General features: G+C 44.3%; 1 protein-coding gene across 1 annotated transcript in view; it reads right to left on the reverse strand.

Moving 5' to 3' along the window:
• SMYD1 (SET and MYND domain containing 1) overlaps positions 1–24,587 on the reverse strand; it is a 46,654-nt gene extending 22,067 nt beyond the window's left edge. Inside the window, exons 1-3 of the mRNA XM_023742348.1 lie at positions 24,400–24,587; positions 4,217–4,393; positions 1,331–1,544 (exon numbers count right to left, since the gene is read on the reverse strand). Of these exons, the coding sequence (XP_023598116.1) occupies positions 1,331–1,544; positions 4,217–4,393; positions 24,400–24,536 (528 nt within the window). The 5' untranslated portion in view covers positions 24,537–24,587. The remainder of the gene's footprint in view (positions 1–1,330; positions 1,545–4,216; positions 4,394–24,399) is intronic.
• Positions 24,588–25,454: the final 867 nt, after the last annotated feature.

The raw sequence follows: 25,454 nt of genomic DNA on the forward strand, positions 1-25,454 counted from the left end.
ATGATTTCTAAGGATCCTGTCAGCTCTAAACTTTGGTGATTACAGAATCCTATAGTTCTAGTCTCCAGGCCCCCTGCAAGGATGCCCACGGTTGGTCTGTCACACCGATTCACCCCAAGGCTGTGGAGCACAGCTGTTAAGATTAGAGCCGCTGGTATGAGACAGACTGGTTCTAGTTCTTCCTTGGATACCAGCTGACTGTGTGGCCTTTGGAGGTCATGGAAGGTCTCTGGGCCTCAGTTTCCCATTCTATAAAATAGAAATATTAAAAGCATGGGCCTCGCCTCACTGTTGTAAAGACTGCATGAAGTAATTCACGGAAACCGTCATGTAATGAGGATGCCAGAGATGCTGAGTGAGATCATGCCGCCGTAGTTGTTACAATAACCCCCCTCTCTCTCTCTCTCAGCCTGCTCACCAGCACCACAGGAGGGGCCTGGCCTGCCAGATGAAAGACATCTACCCCCGGAGCCCAAGGCCTGAGCTTCTCTATCCACAGGGCTCCCATCCCCGCCTCCTGGACTTTTAAGGCCAGCAGAGGCCACAGCTTCGGCCACCCTTGCAGGATCTACCACAAATTCCTGACTTTCCTCTCCCTGGCTCCCATGCCCCCCTACTGCAGGATCCCCAATAATCCTGCCCATCAGTCCTGGGAAAAGGAAGGGTCTCATTTCTAAAGTGACTGGTGGGCAGGAAGGGATGGGGATTGGTCTTTGTTTCCAATGCTGGGTGGAAAAATTTAGAATGTGCAGGTAAGCAAGAAGATAAATTACCTCCCAAACCTACCACTGAGAGATAATAAAAGTCTGTCAGTCGGATGCCATCTTCAGACAGAGCAGGAGTGGCCTCAGAGTGAGCGAGGCCAGAGAGACAGAGACCAGGATCCTGTTGCCCTCCAGCCTGTCTCCTGGCTTCCCCTTTCCACTCTGGCCTCGCAGTGTCTAGAAACTTCCCAGTTAGGCAATCTCAGCTGCCATTTCTCTCTTCCTTGTCCCTCATGAGGAACTGTACTCTCTAATCTCTAGGTTTGTTTTAATGAGTCATTTTAGGGGCCCATCCCTGGGCCTAGAAATAGAAAGGGTAGCAGGTATTTCTGCTACATCTGGTAAATAAAAGGCAGACTTCACCAGAGTCTCTGTCTGCTGGCCTAGATGCATTCCTTATGGAATAGAAGTCACCGTCCAGGGCAGATGGGGATTCTTCGGTGCTATTCTCCTCTGAGAAGACCCACCCACCCAAAGGTGGAGGAGGAAGGAAGGAGGGAGAAGGAAAATGGTGAAGGTGGGAGGAGGGGGCATTGGAGGAGGCAAGCTTAGCCAGAGGGCCGTACCACTCCAAAGATGTGTGAGATGTACTGCATGCTGAACTGCTGGCTCTGAGGCGGCCAGTACTCCAAGAAAGTGTCCACGTCCGCCCGCAGCTCCTTCTGCTCCTCCTCCCCGAAGTGTTCCACGTGGTTCTGCAGGTCGTCCACAGACACCAGGCAGCCCTCCGTGAGCCCAGTGCCCTCTCTCTCCACCCGCCACATGATCCGCGCCGCCAGCCTGTGGAGGGGGCATTGTGGGGGAAGTGGCTGCGTCATGCACTCATTCAGCAAGCACTGAGTGCAGAGTGCATGCCAGTCGTGGAGTAGGACACAAGGTACAGTTTTGACCTAGACACACAGAATCTCTTCTCTCATGAAGCCTCTGATAGTGGGGGAGACACAAATAAACAAGATAATTTTAACTGTTGTTAAATGCTACACAGAAAATAAAGTAGGGGAACAGGATACAAAAACTAGTTGCCATCAAGTCAATTCCAACTCACGGCAACCCCATGTGTGTCGGAGTAGAACTGTGCTCTACAGGGTTTTCAGTGGCTGCTTTTTCGAAAGTAGATCACCAGGTCTTCTTCTGAGGTGCCTCTGGGTGGACTCAGACCTCCAACCTTTAGACTAGCAGTCGAGCACACTGAACATTTGCACCACCCAGGGAACACGCTTGGCTACCAGCTGAAAGACTGGTGGTTCGAGTCCACCTAGAGTCACCTCAGAAGAAAGACCTGGTGATCTACTTCTGAAAAATCAGCCACTGAAAACCCTATAAAGCACCGTTCTACTCCGACACACACGGGGTTACCAAGAGCTGGAATCGACTCAACGGCAACTGGTAACGCGACAGAGGATGGCTTGGGGAGGGGAAGCTAAGGTGATCAGGGAAAGCTTCTTGGAGGGGGTACATCTGAGCTGATGCTGGAAAGAACAGGAGCCAGCTCTGTGCAGATGGGAAAAGGTCTTTCAGGAGGACAGAACAGTGAGTACAAAGGCTCAGAAGGAACAAGCTCGTCACGATGGAGAAACAGCAGTAAGGCCAAGGCAGCTGGAGTATAGGGAGCAATGAGTGGGGAGCAAATAAAGGTGGAGGGTTGGCAGGGGCCAGATCAAGCGGGGTCTTGGAAACCATGGATGGAGTCTGGGGACACGGTGAGGTGCGGAAGCCTGCATCTCTCTTAATAGTATGGTTAACTGGGAAGAGCAGTGGATAAGGAGTCTAATGGCCTGGGTTTAAGTCTGCTTCCACTACTTACTGTGTGACCTTGGGCAATTTACTTGACCTCCCTGAATCCATATGGTGGCCAGTAAAGCAGAGATGATACTCCCTGCCATGCTAATCTCCAGATTCATTTTGATGATAAAGTGAGGTAATGGATGTCCATACTATGTGTGAAATTATTTGTATTCTTAATGATTGGGTAGAGAGAAAGTGGAGAAGGTAATCCAGGTGGTGAAACAGTATAAGCAAAGACTGGGAGGCAGCCACAGAACTGGCATATGCAGAAAGCAGGGAGTCACCTGACCTGGCTGGAGTGGAAGAGAAAGAGGCAAGGCTGCAGGTAGGGGGTGCGTGTGAGGCAGAGGGTGTACTTCACCCTGAGGGCAGAGAGGGCACACTTGCTGTTGGTAACTGTTGGGCAGCACTGTTCCCACAAGAGGAAACTGGTGAGCTATCACCCACTGACTACAGGCTGGCCAGGAGCCTGGGAGACGCTGGTGGCCCAGGGCAGATCTTGTCTATGAGGACAGACCCCCTTGGCAAAACTCAGGCTCCTTTCTCCTCTAGTTTGGGTCACAGAGTTCTTTCTGAGAGAGGGTCTCCTGGGGGCCCCAAATGCCTGGGAACCAAGGTGCCCCCACATGCAGCCCAGAACATCATTAGGGAAAATAAGACTCAGGGTCGGGTATGCGGCAGATCTGCTGTCTCGAAATACTTGGGAAATGACTGCAAAGCACAGAGAGTAGAGGCTAATGGATGGCACATTTCAACTCAGCATCAGAAGAAACTATCAACTGTAACAGTCCAGAGTGGGCTTCCTGTCACAGGAAGTGGCATTAATGTTGGGCCTTGAAGAATAAGTAGGGTTTCAACAGATGGAACTGGGGGAAAGAAGGGGGTTGACTAAGCCATTTTATTTTACGGTTTCCTAAAAATTACCAGGATATGATGATTCCATGCTGCACCTCAACTTCACCCCACACACACAGAGAAAATTCTCCCAACTTCACCACCTCCATTTCCTTTGTTCCCCCTGCCAGCATCCTAAGCACGGCCTGGCATCCTGCCAAGCCCCTACCCCAGCAGAGCCTCCAGGACTTGCGAGCTCTTGAAGCAGCATTCCCCAGGTCCGTGGCCCTAAGGTTTCTGGCAACGGCCGCCAGGAGAGGACACTGGTTGTTACAAATGCAACACCGTGTGGGTGTAATGAGTGCAGAGGGCTGTGTTCGAGACCACAGCTCTGGTGACTTGGAATGCTCTGCACTTTTTAAGTGGGGAGAAGACGGCATTGAACTCCAGCTGGTTTTGCCAAACCTTCTGATTTTTTTTTCCAAGAGGAGCCAGAAACCCTGATTGTTAAAATTGTGCAATTTCCCAATTTTTAACATTAGGAGCTAAATTAAAGAAGAAAATTAACCATTGGGAGGCCATATACAAAATGAGTCTGCAGGCAGTTCCAGCTCTGACTGGGGCTGCTCTAGACACCCGGCTCTCCCACTGAGATGGGCTCCCGGACCCAAGGGGGTGAGTATAAGTGACAATATCCAGTTTCTTTGAGGGCTCTTTCCTGACTTGCACTCAGCCCACCACCTAGTTTCTTTGGGCCTGGGGATGTTTTCACTGCCATCATCCCAGCCTGACGTCTGGGAATTGGAAGCACCAGCCCGGGGCCCAGCTCTGACCTGATGTTCTCATTGGGCACCTTCCCGTATCTCTTGATGGCCGAGCACTCGTTCTTGTGGTTCAGCCAGGCATCCTTCTGGCAGGTGCGGTCGCAGTAATGGGCAAACTTGCACTGCCCACAGCGATGCAGCTTCTCCTGCCTCTTGAAGCAGGTGTGGCACACAAAGTCAACCAGGCTGGAAATGGGGGGAGAGAACACGTGATTGGGGTGGGGCACAGTGCAAAGGGCCCCTCCCCGGCCTTTTGGAGACCTGGGTTCAAGGACTGGCTCAATGAACCAGTGTGTATCTTTCTAAACTTCAAACCCCACTTTTCAAAATGAGAGGCTTGGGCTTCCACAGGTCCCTTCCAGCTGAAGCAATTCCTTTAGCAGATTATTTTTAAGTGACCTCAATGTGGGAGACACTGTTGCCCTCTGCACATATGCCTTTCAATTCAATTCAACAAATATAAATTAATAGCCTACTGTGTGTAAGGCACTAAGAATACTACTATGTGTTGGACACAAGTTATCAGGGAAGCAATTAAACTTGCAATACAATGCAGTATGATAAGCACTATGATATGGGAAGTACGGGGTATTCCTGGAACACATGACAGAAAAGACTTCAGTAACCCAGCAATTCTTCTAGGCCAACAGAATGGTTCTAAATTCCTCCTGGTCCTTTGTCCAAGTCACAGGTCATTGGCTCTGTGTTGTGGGTTTTTGTTGTTGGCTGCCATTGAGTTGGCTCCTGACTCATGGCAACCCTGTGCACCATGCAACGAAGCACTGCCGAGTCCTGTGCCATCCCTGTGATCAGCTGCGGATCAGACCCTTGTGATTCATAGGGTTTTCATTGGCTGATTTCCAGAAGCAGATAGCCAGCACTTCTTCCTAGTCCATCTTAGTCTGCAAGTTCCACTGAAGCCTGTTCAGCATCATAGCAACACACACGTCTCCACTGACAGATGGGTAGTAGCTGAGCAGCAGGTGCACTGGCTGGGAATTAAACCCAGGTCTCCCATGTGGAAGGTCAGAATTCTACCACTGAACCACCACTGGAGGGGCGTTCTATGTCACATGTCCTTCTCGTTGTTGCAATACGATGTCCTTTTCACAAAAGAATAAAAAAGTAATACCTATCAAAAAATACGACGAGACATGAAACATGATAATCAATACACAAAATGAGGTCTACACGATATGACACGTCACAGTTCTGTGTGTTTTACAACTGCAAGAATTACAAGGTTAGTGATGTCACTGATGCCGACATATTTTCCCAGCTCAATAATGCGCTCCCATTAGATGGATGAGGAAGGGAGATGTAGGGATATGAGGTCCCTTACCCTGGGTAGACAAAGCCGTGCTTCTGGCCTGCAAGTGTTCCCGTTAGAAAGCTACACGTCTCCCCATGCCAAACCCATAATTCAAACAGAAAAGGGCATAAGCTAGAATGAAGAAAGCTTATTCCAAAATACCACTTGACATTCATAGTGAGTCAAATCTGGTGTGATGCACAGTATTTCTAGGTCCTAACTGCAGGCTCCTGCAACGTGGGGAACAGAAAAGCTGGCGACCGAGGCAAAGAAATGATGAAAACAGGTTCAGTGATGTGCAGGGCCAGCTCCCTCTGAAAGCTCTAGGGAAAGGTTGTTTCTTGTCTCTCCCAGCATGCCTTGGCTTGCAGCTGCAGTGTAACTCCATCTCTTACTCCTTCTTCACATGGCCATCTTCCCTCTACGTCTCTGTGTCTCTTCTCTTTTTATAAAGACAACAGTCATATTGCACGAGGACACACCCACCCTATTCCAGTATGACTTCATGTTAACTGAACTAATAACATCTTCAAAGACACTATTTCCAAACCAGGTCACATTGAGAGGTATTGAGGGTTAGGACTTCAGCATATCTTTTTGTGGTACCCAGTTCAATCCATAGCAGGGTAGCAGGGCAAACAGGCAAGATCTGGCAGCCAGTGCTAGCACACCAGGCTCAAGGACCAGCTGAAAGCCTGGGCCCAGTGGTCCAGGATGTAATGGAGCAAACGAGAAAAAAGACAGGTGTGTAGCCAAGGTGAGGGCACGGCACAGGCTGGTGCCCTGAGCTCAGTGCTGGGCTTCCCTGAGTCCAGCCAGGTTTTAGCCTCCACACGGTGCACCCCATCTGCTGTGAGGTGTGTAGTACTCAAGGGCATGAAAGGTGACTGCTTATTTATAAATGGTAGCAACCTCAAGTTATCCCAACAACAATGTCCTTCTCACTGACTTGTGTTCCCCTAGGCTTTCTTAGTGAGAGAGGAGGAGTAGAATTACAGCTGGCATGCTTAGGATTGCACAGAACTCACAGCCACCTTAACTGCCACAGAGGGTGTGCTGTGCTTGAGAAGGTCATCTGTCATGAGCGTTTCAGCAGAATAGAACACATGGGGCTCACATGAAACCCTGACCATTTAGTGGAATCTCCAAACCCCTGAAGATGGAGAGCTATGAATTTCTCCCACCTGTCTCAAGTCAGGATCACATTCTCTGGCAAAAAAAAATTTGAAGTTCACTAGCAGGGACTAGGTATTTTGAGTAATTCAGTGATAGAATTCTCGCCTTCCACGCGGGAAATTTCGCTTCAACTCCCGGCCAATGCACCTCATGCACAGCCACCCCATCTGGAGGTTTGTGTGTTGCGATAATGCTGAACAGGTTTCAGTGGAGCTTCCAGATTAAGATGGGCTAGGAAGCGAGGCCTGGAGATTTACTTTTGAAAGTCAGCCAATGAAAACCCTATGGATCCACAACAGATGATAAGCACGGTGCAGGACCATGGATCCACCACAGGTGATAGGGATGGTGCAAGAGCGGGCAGCAGGTGTTCCTTTGTGTATTGGGTGGCTGTGAGTTGGGGATGACTCAACAGCAGCTAACAAGAAGCAGGAACTGACATGAGGAAGAACCCAAGCAAACTGGAGCCCATAGAGACTCCAAATCTCGTCTCCTGGCCACTCAAGGGGGGGACCCTGAGTGACAACACTTTAAAATTGTGTGGCCAGAATACAGTATTATAGTCCTGGAGTAGAGGTATTCGTGCTTCCTGGACCTGGACATTGGGCTTCTTTAGCAAACTCCTCACATTAATTTTAAGTGAAATTATACTAAAACTTCCCGAGCATTCTCAAAGGTACTGCAGCCGAGTCAGAGATTCCCTCAGCTTGTTCATATGGCATTGAAATTTTTAAATAGCTTTGTTGAGGTGTAACTGACATACAACAAACTGCATATATTTAAAATGTACGATTTGGTATGTTCTGACATTTGCACATACCCACAAAACCATCACCACAATCAAGAAAGTAAACACATCCAACACCCCCAAAAGTTTCTTCTTGGCACTGGATTTTTTTTACCTGAAGTGAGGTCTTTACCTTTATCCCTGTCTTGTTGCTCTCAGTGTAGCACTGCAAACTGTTAAGATCATTTAGATTTTATTGTCATCCTTTATACTGATATGCTAAGCTTTGTGTCATCCGGAAATTGACAGCATGTCTTAGGTTGGGGAGGGGAAGGAGGAGAGGATGCCTGCCTCTAGGGTATCAGGACCCAGACCAGAAATACAAACTCAAGGCAGGAAAGAAAGGGAGGAGAGTCAGGAACTGCGGGAAGGGATGAGTCAAAGCAAGCACAACAGTTGTGGTTGTCACCGGTAACTCCATGCCTGCCTGCCTCAGGGGCACCCATCAGAGAGCCACCCCACACTGGGACTGCTCTAATATTTTACACTCAAATTTATATTTTTAGAATATTCTAGTATAATCTCTATTTTTATCCATATATTCAGATTGATATACATATTTTATGTATAAACTGAAATTTGCACCTATGTAGCCACCACCCGTCTCTCAGTGAAGGCTTGCTTTTGCTATGATGCTGAACAGGTTTCAGTAGAGCTTCTAAACTAATACAAACCGAGAAGAAAGGCCTGGTGATCTACTTCCTAAAATTAGCCAGTGAAATCCCTGTGAAGCACAACAGCCCAATCCCCAACTGATCATGGGGATGGCGCAGGACCAAGCAGCGTTTCATCTATTGTGAGCAGGGTCACCACGAGTCAGGGGCGAACTCGATGGCAGTAACAACAAACAAAAATATTACACCTCACAGCTTCATTGTCTTAAATCTTAAATATAAATAAAAACTCCAAGTGGTCACTTAGAATAACAGAAGTTTTGCTTCTTTATCTTGATGATCATTATTTATTTCTAATCTATTTAAAATGCAGGAAAATACACTGTCACAGGGATTGGAGACATGAATGATTCTGAACCTTACAAACTTTCAAAACAAACACATGTATCTGAATCCACGTGTGTCTGACAGGCTGTGGAGGCTGATGAATCCCAAGACTGGCAGGTAAGCTGCCAGCTCAAGTCCCAAGAACCAGAGGTCAGATGAACATGAGCGAGATGCAGGATTCGGGGTGAGCAAACAGCCCTCGAGCTTTGCCAGAAAGCCCACATATACTGGATGCAGGCCACACTCCCAAGGAAGATCCCTTTCAAATGACTGGCTGCTCATAGCAGATCTCATCATGGAAGTGACTGCATTATAAAATATCCATTATGGAGGTGATTACATCATTACATAGCTGCCAAACTACATCAAAACCGCTAAACCACTAAGAATCGTGGCCCAGCCAAGTTGACACACAGCCTTAACCATGACACCACCCTCTTTTTGCCTGTACCAAGATCACCCCATCCTTGGTACACCACCGCCTGTTATTCTCAGTAGAGAGAGTTTTCCAAGCCTGGCTCAAAGGGAAAGAATGCACATCCTGGCATTTACCTCCAGGCTCCCTGGAATTGACTGAATACACTTCTAACAGGCCCTGGTTATGCAGGAAGCCATCTGCTGTGAATTGTAGCCATATTATGTCCAGAAGAATAAATTCCAGCAGAATGCCCTCTGTCATGGATTGAATTATGTCCCCCCAAAAATATGTGTCAAGTTGGTTAGGCCATGATTCCCAGTATTGTTGGTTGTCCTCCATTTCATGATTGTAATTTTATGCTAAAGAGGATTAGGGTGAGAACGTAACATCCTTACTAAGGTGACATACCTGATCAAATGTAAAGGGAGTTTCCTTAGGGTGTGGCCTGCACCACCTTTTATCTTACAAGAGATAAAAGGAAAGGGAAGCCAGCAAAAAGGGGGAACTCATACCACCAAGAAGGCAGTGCCAGGAGCAGAGCGCATCCTTTGGACTCAGGTCCCTACGCCGTGAAGCTCCTAGTCCAGGGGAAGATTGATGACAACAAGGACCTTCCTCCAGAGCTGACAGAGAAAGCCTTCCCCTGGAGCTGACACCCCGAATTTGGACTTGGGAGACTACTAGACTGTGAGAGAATAAATTTATCTTTGTTAAAAGCCATCCACTTGTGGTATTTCTGTTATAGCAGCACTAGATGACTAAGACACCCTCCATGTCTTCAAAGTCACTAAGGACCACACTGCACAGGAGAGGGCAGTAAACTGAACTCTGAGGTGCTGCAATATGGACTTCACTTCCAACTGGGTGACACAGAGACCTTTACAATCACTGATATAATCACTTATCAGGACTCGAATCAATTCAACTATCAGTTCAGTAACATCTCACTATCATATTACCTCATGAGCAAGCATTTGCAATCACTTTGTGATAATAAAATTTCAATTACTCTTCTTAAAAAGAAAATATGACCAATTTGGAAAGATTTTTTTCTCATAGTGAACTCATAGTGAGTTCCAAATGTTAACCACCAAACTATTTTCTACAAGCTCACAAATCTGTTTTATATTCCATTCTAGTTTTGATAGGGCCTAGAAATAAAGCAAACCCACTGCCGCTGAGTCGATTCCAACTTATAGTGACCCTACAGAACAAAGTAGAACTGCCCCATAGGGTTTCTAAGGAGCGGCTGGTAGATTCCAACTGCCAGCCTTTTGGTTAGCAGCCGAACACTTAACCATTGCGCCACCAGGGCTCCAGGGCCCAGAGTCAGGCCTTAAAAGGGGGTGAAACCCAGGAAGAGATTTCCTAATTTAGGTCTCTTTAGGATGAGGCTGACTACCTCACACCTGCCATTAAGGTTTGGCTCTGAGACTGGTACTGGGAAGAAGGAGGAGGACAGCTATGATGCAGAGCAGGGCTTCTCAAACGTTAGTGTCCACACACACCAGTGGAGAGCTTGTTAAAATGCAGGTTCTAATTCATTAGGCCTGGGGTGGGGCCTGAGAGTCTGCATTTCTAACAAGCTCCCAGGCGATGCTGACGCCGCAACTTTGAGTAGCAAGAATGTAGAGACGGCCAAAACACAATGAATCCTTCTGGAGGGGCATGCCAGGGAAATCTCAGGGAAGTTTAAAAAAAACTAACCCTCTGAACCTCCATGTCCATCTCTCCTCACTGGTGGCAGAATGGGTATTAAGGAAAGTCAGACCTAAAGTCATTCAGAGCAGGGTTCAACTCCTGACTCTCGTATCTACTGGCTGTGTGACCCTGGGCAAGTCCCCTAACTTCTCTGAGCCTTCGTTTCCTTAAGTGAAAACGAGAATAGCAACACCTAGATCTTGATGTCTTTTAGACTATTATTTTTTTAATGAAGCATATTTATTATTAAAAAAAATCAAGCAAAAAGAAGACTACAAAGATGTTGTCATCACCTGAAATCCCATCATTCTCTGATTGTGAAGGGTAAATGAAGTCACATATGTAAATTAGCCAGCACAGAGTTAGGCTCAGCAGACGTCAGCCTGGTCCACCCATTGCATCTGTAACATGGGGAGGGAGAACCAGGTGGTCTCTGGGGCCCTGTTCTCCTTCAGCATTCACCAACTCTTAGGCAGCTGCCAGAGAGAAAGACACCCCAACTCTAGGAGAACCTCCTGTATGGGGGCAAGGGCATTTCCCTTCCTCCCCCAGTCGGGGAGGGTATCCAAAAGACATGAAGTCCTAAAACCACTTTTCGTATTCCAGGAGAAAGAGTGCCTGTCCCAGTCGGTCTTTAGCTGGTGACCCTCAGCAAGTCGCATTTTCCTCTGAGTCTCATTCTTCCCATCCACACACAGGATATTAACTCCCATTTACACAGCACTTTGCACTTTTCAGAGATGTTTTTGGCGATTTTTTTTTTATCTCTACAACAACGCTTTTGAATAGTGGTTATTATTATCCTCATAGGGATATTATTCTCCTTGGGGTCTCTGATGCTGGACGCTGCTCCCACACAGAGAGGAGACGCAGCCACAATGTCCACTGCTCTTACTACACCCTCGAGGGCTCCCTGCCCAGCCAGGAAGCCCCCCTTGCTCTCTCTACAGCCCTGCTGGGTTATGTCATCTGTCAGAGTCAAGGGCTCTGGAAGGGCAGCTACTGCTCAGCCCCTTGTATGGCAATAACCAGGTACTGGCCAGATAAACGCAAACAGAATGTGCCCGCATGGTGGACAAGCCTACCAAAAACACAACAAGAGAGGACTGCTTAACAACTCTCAGCCCACCAGGAGGTCTCCCTGCAAAAACGGGGGAGGTCTGTATTAAAGCACATCCTATCCCACAAGAACTTAGAGAACTTTATGATATTTTAAATTCCTTTCCCCTTCCTTTCTTCTGCCTCCCTCCTTTTATTCCTTCCCTTCACAAGTATTTACTGAGCATCTGTTAAGTGCTGCGCATCAAGCCAGGTGACAGAGGAAACCTAGACACAGGTCTTGCCTTCGAGTAGTCCCCAGGCTGGACTGGGACATAAACACGAGATGAGGCATGCAGCCCACGCGTGCTGATAACTTGCTGTAGAGGTTCAAAGACGGGAGATTTTAATTCCACTGAGGTGGGGAAGGCATGGAATCTGGAAAGACAATCACCCAGGACGTGAGGAGACATTGCGCTGACCCTCTAAAGGTGTGCTGAGTTTGCACTCACAGGGAGAGACACTGGCATGAGTCAAAGGCTTTCATGTGGGGACATGCAGGCATGTATAGAACAGGGGAGGCTATCTGGCAGGGTCACTGGCTGTACCAGAGGGAAACAATGTCAGAGAGATGACCAGTCTGTGGGACACCTAGAATGCCACTCTCAGTTGTTGTTGTGAGCTGCCATTGAGTTGGCCCCTGACTCATGAGACCCCATGCCCAATAGGAACAGCCCATTGTGATCCATTGGGTTTTCAACGGCCGATTATCAGAAGAAGATCACCAGGCTTTTCTTTCTAGTTCATCTTAGTATAGAAGCTCCACTGACACCTGTTTAGCATCACGCAGCACACAAGGCTCCACTGACAGATGACTGGTGGCTGTGCCTGAGGTGCACTGGCTGGGAATCAAACTGGGGTCTCCTGTATGAAAGGCGAGAATTCTACCACTGAACCACCACTGCCCTGGCCACTCTCAGTAATAATATATCATTATTCTGTAGGCAAAGGGGAGCCACTGAAGGTTTTTCCTGAGAAGAGCAACATGACCAGATGGGGTAAGCATATTTTGTTTTCCCCACGGCATTGGCCTAATGTACTTTTGAAATGGTCCATGTCGTCTCCCACAAATATGTCAACCCTTCAGGGATATCACTGAATCCATGTTTGTACTTATTACTACATGCCCCTGCATAAGGAGGTAGCTGGTGTTTCTACCTTGGATCAGGCTGAGGGGTTGCCTATTGATTTCTAACATCCCTTGTATTAAAGCAGCAATTCTCAAGCTTTTCTCTACCAGAACTCACATGGTAAATGAGATTCACACACCCCACTCAGGCCTGTATGCATTTCCCAAGCTCTGGCTCTGATCACAGCCTGCTCTCCTGCATGAATGAAGATGATGTCATGATGGGCAGGGGGACACGGCATTTGATCTAATCTATGTTTAAAAGGTAATTAATTATTTCTAAAGTTTGACTTTAAGAAGTATTTAGTAGAAATTAGCAATACAGCTCACATATGATCATGTGAGCATTGCCTTCGCAGCTAAAAATGCCAAATGAAAGGCATCCTTCTAAATCTCCAGTGGTTATCCTCAACATCAAGTGCAAACATTTAAGGCTGTAAACTGAATATTTTAACAAATACTTCTTCATTCATTTTCTGAACAGACCGTTCAGGAATTTCTCTAATCCCCTTCTTAACTGGTTTCCATTTATAGCATCATCTGCCCCCACCACCCGCTCACCAGCTGTTATCAGATAAAAGGCCACACTACCCGTGACTAATCCTGGCAATCCCACAGGCCCACACAGAAGCACGCCGGCTAAAAGCCCAGCTGTCTGCTCAGGACATGAAGAAGCTCATGACTGGTTTGGTTTTCAAAGAGCCTGGCTGACACTAATTTCTTTAAAATGTGCGTGACCTTTTCTCATGCCTCCCTCTGTCTTTTTACCTACACACATAAACAAAGCCAAACCCAAACCCGTTGCCGTCAAGTCCGTTCCAACTCATAGCGACCACATTATACACATACATAATCTCCTGGATCGTTTAGCAACTGGCCAAGTTTTTATATAAACAACTTGAAAAAAAATCCACTATCCTTGCTCCTTCTTAAGGTTTTTTGTAATGAATTAAATTAATCTAGGAAATTCATATTATTGGTTGTGGTAGGGTGAACAACAGTAACATCTTGCCCAAATGCAAACATTTGGACAAAAGATTTTGAGTTGCCAGCCCCAGTGGGAGTGACCTCTTGGGCACAGAGCCCCCATTCGAAATGGGTACAGGGTAGGAGTGGGCAAAAGGCCCTGATAAGGGGTTACTGAGGCCATGGCTGCCCTGTTCACTTGCAAGGGCCCTGTACTGAAGTTGGTTGTTCTATTTTAAGCTAGGTGAGGCTGAGGGGGTGGGGCTGTGGGCCCCTCAGCTTCCATAGGGAGGGAAGAAGGGGGAGCTCTTCTGTTTTTTTTAAACTGACTTTTTTTTTTCTACTCTGTTTTCCCTTTTTCCTTATCTTGTACATTTGGGACCCCTGAGGGTTTCAGTCATCTCCCCATTTGGTCCCCTAGACTGTCTTTTTCCTTGTCTGTTGATTCTAACTTGTAAATAAATAAAATATTATTTTAAAAAACAAAAACAAACAAACATATGGACAAAAGATTCTGAGTTGCCAGCCGCTGTGGGAGTGACCTCTTGGGCATACAGCCCCCATTCGAAATGGGTACAGGGTGCGAGCGCCCATATCCTAATCCCCAGAACCTGTGAGTGTTTTTTACAAGGCAAAAGACACTTTGTAGATGTAATTAAGGTCGTTGTTATTGTTAGCTGCCATCAAATCAGCTCCGACTCACAGCGACCTTATGTAAAACAGAACAGTATGTTGCCCGCGCCTGTGCCATCTCCACGTTTGAATCCGTCATTACAGCTATTGTGTAGTACCTTCCAACCTAGGGGGCTCATCTTCCAACACTATATTAGACAGTATTCTGTTGTGATCCATAAGGTTTTCACCGGCTAATTTTCAGAATAGACTGTACAGCAACTAATAACAACAATTTTCAGAAGTAGACCACCAGGTCCTTCTTCCTAGTCTGCCTTAGTATGGAAACTCACTGAAACCTACCCACCATAGGTGACCCTGCCGGTATTTGAAATACTGGTGGCATAGCTTCCAGCATCACAGTAACACAAAAGCCACCACAGTATGACAAACTGACAGACGGGATAAGGAATTTAAAATGGAGAGATTATTGTGGATTATTTGAGTGGGCCCAATGCAATCACAAGGGTCCTTATAAGAGAGAGGCAGGAGGTAGAGGGGGAGAAGACATTATGCTGCTGGCTTGGAAGACAGAGGAAGGCAGCCACAAGCCAAGGAGTGGAGGTGGCCTCTAGAAGGAAACACAGTCCTGCAGATCCATTTTAGACTTCTGACCTCTAGAACTTTAATAAGACAATAAATTTGTGTTATTTTAAGCCACAAAGTTTATGACAACTTGTTACAGCAGCTCTAAGAAACTAACACATTGATTTGTTATTACAAGCATTTTTTCTTTTTAATTATATGTATATTCCTGTTTCTTATCTATGAATTTCTTATTCTAACCATTTTTCAGACCCCCAGAACAAGCTTTTTTTTAAAACTGTGGTAAAATGTATATAACATAAAATTTGCAACTTTTACCTGTTTTAAGGGTACAATTCATTCCCAATGCTGTGCAACCATCATTACTATCTATTTACAGAAGTTTTTCATCACCCTGAACAGAAACTCTGTACCCGTTAAGCAGTAACTCCCTATTTTTCTCCACCCCACAGCCCCTGGTAACTGTAATCTACTTTTCTGTCTCTATGAATTTGTTTATTCAGATTATTTCATGCAAGTGGAGTCATACAGTATCTATCCCCTTGTGCCTGGCTTATTTCACTTAACATAATGTTTTCTAGGGACATCCATGTTCAGAACCAGCTTTTGATGCTTCTAAAACTGATGGATGAGTACCCTTTCTATTATTAAGACTAAATATTACTGATTGGGCTGACAGGAACAAAAGAAAATTAAGTACACAATGCTGTAAAGCCCACTTGTCCAGGCGGTGAGAGGTGATGAGGTACCAGAACACTCGGTCCTGTTCCATGATGCACCCCAGGTGACCTGGGCAAGGCCTCCACCTCACTAAGTCTCAGTTTCCCCATCTGTAAGACAGGATTCGACAGACTCAATGAGTCTCAGCCTTTTCTGGCTTGGGGATCTTTTTGAAAATGAAGGAAGTTATGGACCTTCTCCCCAGAAATAGAAAGCATGTGTGCACATCAATATCAACCCTCCAATTATAGGTGTTTTTTTAGCTAAGGATCCACAAACTCAACTTAGGAACTCCTAGACTAGATAAACTCTAAATTCAAGACATCTGGGACTATTAAAGTCCCTGAGTGGTAAAAACGGTTTGCACGTGACTACTAACCAAAAGGTTGGCAGTTCGAGCATACCCAGCAGCACCATGGAAGAAAGTCCTGACGATTTATTTCCATAAAATTGCAGCCACTGAAAACCCTATGGAGTATAGTTTTATTCTGAAACACATGGGGTTGCCATGAATCGGAAATGACTCAATGACAACAGATAAGGTTGCCTGGGTGGTGCAAACAGTTAAGCACTCAACTACTAACCAAAAGGCTGGCAGTTCAAACCCACCCAGCGGTGCCTCAGAAGATCTGCTTCCTGGCAATCTGCTTCCAAAAGGACACAGTCATGAAAACTCTGTGGAGCACAGTTCTACTTTGCAATACATGGGGTCACCATGAGGGGGAATAAACTCAGTGGCAACTAGTTTGGTTTTTGGTTTGAGGACTATTAAACAGGAATAAATGAGTAGTATTTTGGCACCTAAAACTGTCCACAACTATCATTCCTGTGCTATTTCTTGTATCTGATGTTAAAATAAAATAATAATCAGAGTAAGCTCCCTTCCTGTGTTAGCCTAGCACTCCTCTCTTACAGCACTGGAGTCCTTTGCATGTGATGAAGAAATCATAACCCATAGAATCTCTGGGTGGAGGAGATCTTCAGGGTCATATGGCCCAAATCCCACTCTGTTGTCCAGCTCTCCCATGCACGGCATACTTTTCAGTTGTCACCAGGAACTGCACCGCCTTGGAAGCAGCCCTTTCCATCTCCAGCAGCACTGACAGGCCTGTTCTACCCCTCTGCCAACAGAAGCACTGTGTCAAAGGCTGAAAAGCTCTAGGTGGCCTAGGAGAAGGTTTGGGACCTGACAACACCTTTTACTAGTTCCAAAAAATCATAAAAATGAAAACAAACAAAAAAAAATGCAAAGTGGAAATCAGTAACAATTTCAAAAGTTATAAAAATCCATTCAGAAGTGGTAAGCACAAACTACATTTTCTTTTTTTATTGTGCTTTAGGTGAAGGTTTACAGAACAAATTAGTTTCTCATTAAACAATTAACACATATACTGTTTTGTGAGGTTGTCAACCTCACGAAGCATCAACACTCTCCCCTTCTTGACCTTGGGTTCCCCATTTCCATTCATCCAGCTTTCCTATCCCCTCCTACCTTCTCGCCCTTGCCCCTGGGCTGGTGTGCCCCTTAGTCTCATATACATGGTTGAGCTACATGTATTATTGTTTGTTTTATGGGCCTGTCTAACCTTTGGTTGAAGGGTAAACCTCAGGAGTGACTTCAGTACTAAGTTAAAAGGGTGTCTGGGGGCCATACGCTCGAGGTTTCTCCAGTATCTGTCAGACCATTTTTCTCCAGCTCTGTCCGGAACCCTCTAAGATGATCCCTGTCAGAGCAGTCAGTGGTGGTAGCCAGGCACCATCTAGTTGTGCTGGACTCTGTCTGGTGAAAGCTGTGGTAGTCGTGGTCCATTAATCCTTTGGACTAATCTTTCGCTTGTGTCTTTTGTTTTCCTCATTCTCCCTTGCTCCAGATCAGGAGGGACCAGTCAAATATCTTAGATGGCTGCTTACAAGCTTTTAAGACCCCAGACGCTACTCACCAAAGTAGGATGTAGAACTTTTTCTTAATAAACTATGCTATGCCCTGGTGGTGCAGTGATTAACAGCTATGGCTGATAACCAAAAGGCTGGTAGTTCAAATCACCAGCTGCTCCTTGGAAACTCTATGGGGTAGTTCTACCCTGACCTTTAGGGTTGCTAAGACTCAGAATTAACTCGATGGCAATGGTTTTGTTTGTTTGTTTAATGCCAATTGAGCTAGATATCACCCAAGACCATGGTCCCCAGCCCTCAGCCCAGTAACTTGGTCCCTCAGGGAGTATGGACGTGTCTACAAAGGTTCTATGACTTTGCCTTGGTCCAGTTGTGCTGACTTCCCCAGTATTGTGTACGGTCTTACCCTTCACCAAAGTTACCACTTGTCTATTTAGTTTTTCCCTCCCCACCCCTCCTCTCCCTCATAACCATTAAAGATTTTTTGTTTCTGTGACAAACTACATTTTAACATATCATGAAGTGGTGCCTCTAACAGTAAGGGGGCCCAGGGCCTTTGGAATTCTTAAATGGGGCTCTGACTCCTAGGACTGTTTCCCCCTATTTTGTTCTGAAATATGGCTCTATAACTTTTGCTCTAAGTGCCTGGTTCTAACACTTTTATTGATTTCAAAAAAAGTTCAGAATCCTTTTTCTTCCAAGTTACAATTCGTTATCCATAGATGGCTATAAGGAGAAGAGGTTCTCCAATGTTACTGTAAAACATACTTCAAATTCCTTCACTCGGTTAATTCTTCTAGATCCATTCCAGTTTGGCGCTATGTCTGCCAGGTGTAGGTATTGTTAGAAGATAATGATGATGATAATAATGGTGACGGTGATGATATGACTTCGTCCCATATTATGATAAATAGTGTTCCATGGATTTTAGTGGTGGGTCAACTGGGTTATCCAACTGATGGATTTTGGAATTGGGAAAAGACAGAGAGGTTCTACTCCAGGGGCTGGAAGAGCCCTTTCAAGACCAACTAGAGAAAAGATAAAGATCTAGCCTCACTTTTATCTTCTCACTTTGTTTGACATAAAATGAACTAAATACAAAAAGGAAAAGAATATCACGATAAATAACTAGAATAAAATCAATTAAAAGAAAAAGAAACTTAAAGCTTAGATATCATTTAAAAGGGTACATGAAAGTTAAGAAAAATGAATACTTTTAAAAATAAAGTAAATAAAATACAGGCAAAATTAAAGAAAAAAATCAAATTGAGAACTATAAAACAATTAAAATCAAAAAGGCTAAAAAATTATACAAAAGAATTCAAATAATTTAGAAAACTTGGACATAAAGAAATAAACAAATGGGTTGCACATATACTTAAAAAATGAGGGCATCAACAGAAATTAGACAAGTCACAAAAGAATGTTAATGACCAACAAACATATAAAAAAACTTCCAGTTCTCTAATAATAAAAAAACTTCAAATTAAAACAATAAATTGTAAAATATGAAAAATGAAAGACAGTTATACTACTAGTAGAGCACACTGGTGTTATGGATTGAATTGTGTGCCCCCAAAATATGTGTGAACTTGGCTAGGCCATGATTCCCAGTATTGTGTGATTGTCCACCATTTTGTCATCTGATGTGATTTTCCTATTTGTTGTAAATCCTACCTCTATGATTTTAATGAGGTGGGATTAGCTGGTAGTTATGTTAATGAGGCAGGACTATGAGATTAGGCTGTGTCTTAAGTCAATCTCTTTTGAGACATAAAAGAGAGAAGTGAGCAGAGACATGGGGACCTCATACCATCAAGAAACAAGAGCCAGGAGAATAGTGCACCCATTGGACCCGGGGTCCTTGCGCTGAGATGCTCCTCGACCAGGGGAAGATTGATGACAAGGGCCTTCCCCCAGAGCTGACAGAGAAAGAAAGCCTTCCCCCAGAGCTGGTGCCCTCAATTCAGACTTCTAGCCTCCTAGACTTTGAAAGAATAAATTTCTCTTTGTTAAAGCCATCCACTTGTGGTATTTCTGTTACAGCAGCACCAGATAACTAAGACAACTGGTATGATTCTCTTTGATGAGGTGATTTGGAAATTCTGTATCAAAAACCTTTAAAATGTCTTTTGAATCCAAAATTTATAGTTCTGGGAGCTTATCTTTAACAAATAATCAGAGATGTACAGAAAATATACTAGGAAAAGTAGGAAACAATCTTGAAACACAAAATATGCCACCTAGTTAAATTGTATATATATAAAACCATCAACAATAGGAATACTATATAGCCATTAAAAGTTGTATAGAAGGATACTGGTGTAGAAAGTTTCTCCCAAGATATTGTGAGGTAAAGAAAATAGATTTCACAATAATCTCACTTTTTTGAGAGACAAAAATATATATTTATCTTAATTACACTGAATCTAAGATACTATCAATTATTAAATTAACCATTTTTACTTACCATTAAGAAGTAACAAAAATGCTGCCAATTAAACCATACGAGCCATAGATTATAGGATGTATCATGATTTCAGAGACATTAAAATCAAGTACGTATCCTGGAATCCGTAAAATACTATACATGTGCTATATTCGTTCCATTCTAAAATAAACTTATTCCCTTATATTTTAGTATTCTGAATTATGAATGTGTCTTACAATCAAAGTATACGTTTAGTTTAGTGTTTCTCCCACCACCCCCACCCTGTCTACAACTCATCAGAAGAAAGTATTTCATATGTGTTACGGGTTGAATTGTGTCCCCCAAAAATGTATGTCAACTTGGCTTCCCAGTATTGTGTGGTTGTCCTCCACTTTGTGATCTGATGGAATTATCCTATGTGTTTCAAATCCTACCTCTATGATGTTAATGGAGCCCTGGTGACACAGTGGTTAAGCATTCAACTGCTAACCAAAAGGTCAGCAATCCGAACCCACCAGCTGCTCCTGGGAAACCCTATGAGGCAGCTCTACTCAGTCCTATAGGGTTGCTATGAGTAGGAATCAACTTGATGGCAACCAGTTTTTTTGTTTGTTAGTTTATGATGTTAATGAGGCAGGATTTGGGGCAATTACGTTAACGAGGCAGGATGAAATCTACAGGATTAGGTTGTATCTTAAGTCAATCTCTTTTGAAATATAGAAGAGAAACCAGCAGAGAGGAAAGGGACCTCCTCCCACCAAGAAAGAAGAGCAGGAGCAGAGCACATCCTTTGGACCCGGGATCTCTTTGCTGAGAAGTTCCTAGACCCAGGGAAGATTGATGACAAGGACTTTTTCCCAGAGCCAAGAGAGACAGAAAGCCTTCCCCTGGAGCTGGCACCCTGAATTCAGACTTCTAACCTCCTAAACTGTAAGAGAATAAATTTCCGTTTGTTAAAGCCATCCACTTGTGGTATAAAAATTGTTAAATGGGAACCTAATTTGCTATGTAAACTTTCACCTAAAACACAATTTAAAAACAAAAAAAGTTCAGAACTGACAGACTCTCAAAATAAATACAGGAAGTCTTCTCAAAAAAATTCCTATTTAAAAAAAAAAAAGATTATAGCCTAGGAGACCCTATGGGGGCAGTTCTACTCTATCCTATAGGGTCGCTATGAGTCACAATTAACTCGACAGCACAACAGCAACACAAAACTATCCAGATGAATAATACAATAAACATTTGAGTTAAAGAAGCGAGTGCCATACAACCACATATAATACTATAGCTTTGTTTAAAAGCTCAAAACATAAAAACTAAATTATAAAGTGATGTGCAGAGGGGAGGGGATATACGGAAACTGTACTTTCCGCACATTTCTGTAAACCTAACACTGCTCTAAAAAATAAAATCTATTTTTTAAAAATAGAACTATATATAATTTAGGAATACATACAGATGTGATAAAACTAGTATTAGAGCAGGCAGGAAACAGGATAGGGAAAGACAGGGAAGAATGTTCTAGGTTAAGTCGGAGAAGCCCTGGCTCGCAATGGTTAAGCATTCAGCTGCTAACCAAAAGGCTGAACCCACCCAGCGGCTCCACAGAAAAAAGACCTGGCGATCTTCTTCCCTAAAGATTACAGCCTAGAAAGCCCTATGGGGCAGTTCTACTCACATGAGGTTGCTATGAGTCTTAAGTCACCTCAATGACACATAACAATTAAGTTGAGCAGTGGTTTCACAGATGATTCTTGCTAACTTTGTGTGTGTGTGTGTTGTTTTTGTTGTTACATATATTGTTTAAAAGAATTTTCATTTAATGCAGTTTTCAATTAAAAAAATAACATTTCTTCATGCTTGGAGAGGTAGAGCAGAAAGGCTAGCTTAGAATAACATGGATTAGAAAGTGCCACTTTTATAGAGTGACTGAATAGATAAACTTCTGTGGCTGACTCAGTCCTACCTCCCCACTCAAGTGTCTCATCTACAGTGGCTGAGCCTCACCAGGAACCTACAATGCAAGTGAAGACAAGCTGTATCTGATGCCACTCCAGGCCATCTCAGGCGTGCCCAAAGAAACAGCCATCCCTCATCTGTGCAGTGGCAAGTTTGGGTAAATCACTTTTAAAAAGTATCTCCTTTAGATTTTTTGCTATCATTTTAAAGATCACTTACTCAAATCACCCCAATTTTTATTACCATTGTAATAATAATATATTTTATGTAGCATTTTTATCTGCAATGTACACTAACATTGTTTTTGTAGTGATTACTTTCAATGAATAATGAATTATTTATAACAACATCAACATGTAAACAACCGAAGTGTCCAGTCATAAGGGAGTGATAGACGAGCATGCAGCCACTAAATACTATGTTTATGAGTGTATAGTAGCACAGAAGATGCCTAAACTATCAAATGAAAAAACATGATAGTTTATTTAATAAGATCCCAACTGTGTAGTACAAACAAATGGAACCTATGTTTTAAACAAACTGGAAAGAACTACACAACAATGTTAAGAGTGGTTATCTTCGTGTGATAATGTATTTTTATTCCTGATTTTCTAAAAAAGTGTGTTTTCCTTTAAAAATGGAAGAAAATCCACTCAACTCCAAACATTCTTGAAAGGGAAACTGATTTGATATATTGGCTTTGGGGGCACTGGCGTCAACAAATGGTGGTGTTCTTGACAAAGTCAGGCGGCAACTCAGTGACAGCACCAAGATCAACGTTCACGGCCCCGGAACTTCTGGTGTGTTATGTCTTAGCTCTGAATCTAATTGAGTCTCCAATGCATTCACCCCACCCAACACACAGGTAAATAAATTTATAAAATAAACACACTCCCTCGAGGAGCTATTGCTATCACCTCAGCCCCTCATATTCCTCAGGTATTGGTGAGCCATATCCCTCAGTTCCGTGCCTTTTCCGTGAAGGTTTTGGTAGGCAGGAAGAAAAAGGAATTTGGACACTAATGAAGTTATCTCTGAAAGCAGTGCCCCTTCTCAAGATGGCAGGTACAATCAGCCAACCACGCAGCCTCGATTACCAGCGGCAGTCTTGATTCAGACCACATGAATGCCAGGCAGGTCACCCCAGCTTTTGGTTCAGAAAGTATTGTCATTCTAATTTAACCGCAGTGTAAAGTTGTGTTTTCTTTTTTCATAAAAATTTTGTAAGAATTTAAAAATTTGGGAGACAACTGTAGACAGGATTGTGGGGAAATGAGGACTCTCCTACACGAAGGTGGGAATGTAAATTTAATAGAACCACAGTGGGGAGCCTATTAAACCTGAAAAGAGCAGCCTCCACAGTCCAGCAATCCCTCCTCTAGATACACATCCTAGAGAACAATCACACATGTGCACAAGTAGACACGGTCAAAGCTTTTAGTTGCAAAAATGTTTGTCTTTATGGAAACCATCAAATGTTTCAGAATAGGGGAACGGATAATAAAATTTCACATATTCATAGAGTGGAGTATTTACAACATATAGCATATGGACCAACATGGATAGCTCTACATATTGTTCAAAGAAACATTTTTGGGGATTTAAAAAAGAAAAAAAGTATCTATAGATTTCTAGTTCCCATAAGGATAGACATCAAAAACGTATTGTTTGGTGAAAAATTCTAGAATGACACCTGAAGAATGATACCTTTTCTATAATAAATAAATAAATACACAAACTACAACTATACATTTTGCTAAGTGTACATATAGGTATGTAATGGTGCAAGAACATTCTATAAGGAAACACATTAAAATCACAACAGGGGTTACCACTGAGGGAAGACAGAGGGGACTAAGACTAAGGGGTGAGGAAGGAGGTGGTAAAAGGGGATTATTGCTTTATCAGTGACATTCTAATTTTTCAAAGGTAAATGATTATTTCTGTGTTACTTATGTAATTACCATTAATTTTTTAAAGTCTCAGTAATTACATTATGCTCTAACATTATATCAAAAGAAGCTAAAAACATGGAGCCTTCTGTAAGGAAGCGTTTCCCACAGCACCACACCCACCTTTCCATGCCCTCGCCCTTGGTTCTCACCACACACAGCACCCCCACTCGACCGAGTTCACCAGCGTCTGGTGAACAGGGCCCCACAGCATCATCTCACTTTTACAACTGGCCTCCAGGGACCAGAGCCAACCACACTGGCAAAGACTTCTTGCAGAAAAAGATATGCCAGAAAACAGCTGACTATTAGATGCTCCATTTTGTTAGAAATGATCATATCCCTGATGATTTTGAGAACAAGCATTTCAGAGTCTGGCATCAGTCAAACCAAGAGGAGAGGGGACAGCAACTCCCCACGTTTCATACCTGTCAAAAACCACTGCAGAATAGGCCCGCTCAGCAAAGATGACATCCGCAGCCCAGAACTCCTTAGTGGCCTTCAGACCCCGGCCTTTGCCCTCGGAAGGGAAGACTTCCACGTTCTCCATTCCCACAACTGTCATCTCAGAGACATTCGGGCCAGCACAGGGGATATCTAACACTGAGGCACGTCTCTTGTCATTGCTGCTATTTCAGCACCTTCAGTATCCCAAAGAGCAAGACTATAAATGGGCAAGCCACCTCCCTTTCCCTACCCCTCTCAGCACCAGGCCCTCACCTCCCCCTCCACCCCTCTTCCTGGGGGCAGGAGTGGGCAGGCAAGAGGACCGTGATCTGGGAAGGGTCTCCTGTGTCACCCAGCAAAGCTGACAGAGCAGAGAGTGACCTGGGTGTGTGTGGTTCTAGGACTGGGCTTGGAAACGTTGAAAAGTTCCTTTGCAAGAAGAAACCATCTGTATGTGCTAAGTACTGGGCTCCTGCCATGGTCAGCTTTAGTTGGAATTGGGACGACTTGGTCACTAGGATATTTTTAGCAGCCAGATGCCTCTGTCCATCAAAAGCAGGCAGCTGAAACGGCCCAAGAGAAGAGAAAGGTGATACTTGCCGCTCTGGGAGCCTTCAGCTGTCAGCCTTGTACTTCCCCAAGTGATCGGGGTGGCTTGAACCCTCACTCCCTCTCCCATGGGTGCTGTTTGTGAGAAGCAACAGAAGCTGAACCCCTCTGGCATGTTGTTGCTGCTGTTACTGTGGGCCATCGAGTCAATTCCGACTCAGAGCAACCCTACAGGACTGAGAAGAACTGCCCCATGGAGTTTCCTAGGCTGTAATTTTTACAGGAGCAGACTGCCACATCTTTCTCCCGTGGGTGGCTGGTGGGTTCAAACCGCTGACCTTTTGGTTAGCAGCCAAGTGCTTAACCATTGTGCCACCAAGGGCTCCTACTTTGGCATAGATATGACATACATATATGCCAAAACCTACTATTTAGGCCTGTTAGGGACATCACTCTTCATTGCTCTCTAATATTACCTGGGGCTCCC

This window comes from Trichechus manatus, unplaced genomic scaffold (genome assembly GCF_000243295.1).
Source record: "Trichechus manatus latirostris isolate Lorelei unplaced genomic scaffold, TriManLat1.0 scaffold00208, whole genome shotgun sequence".
Lineage (NCBI taxonomy): Eukaryota > Metazoa > Chordata > Mammalia > Sirenia > Trichechidae > Trichechus > Trichechus manatus.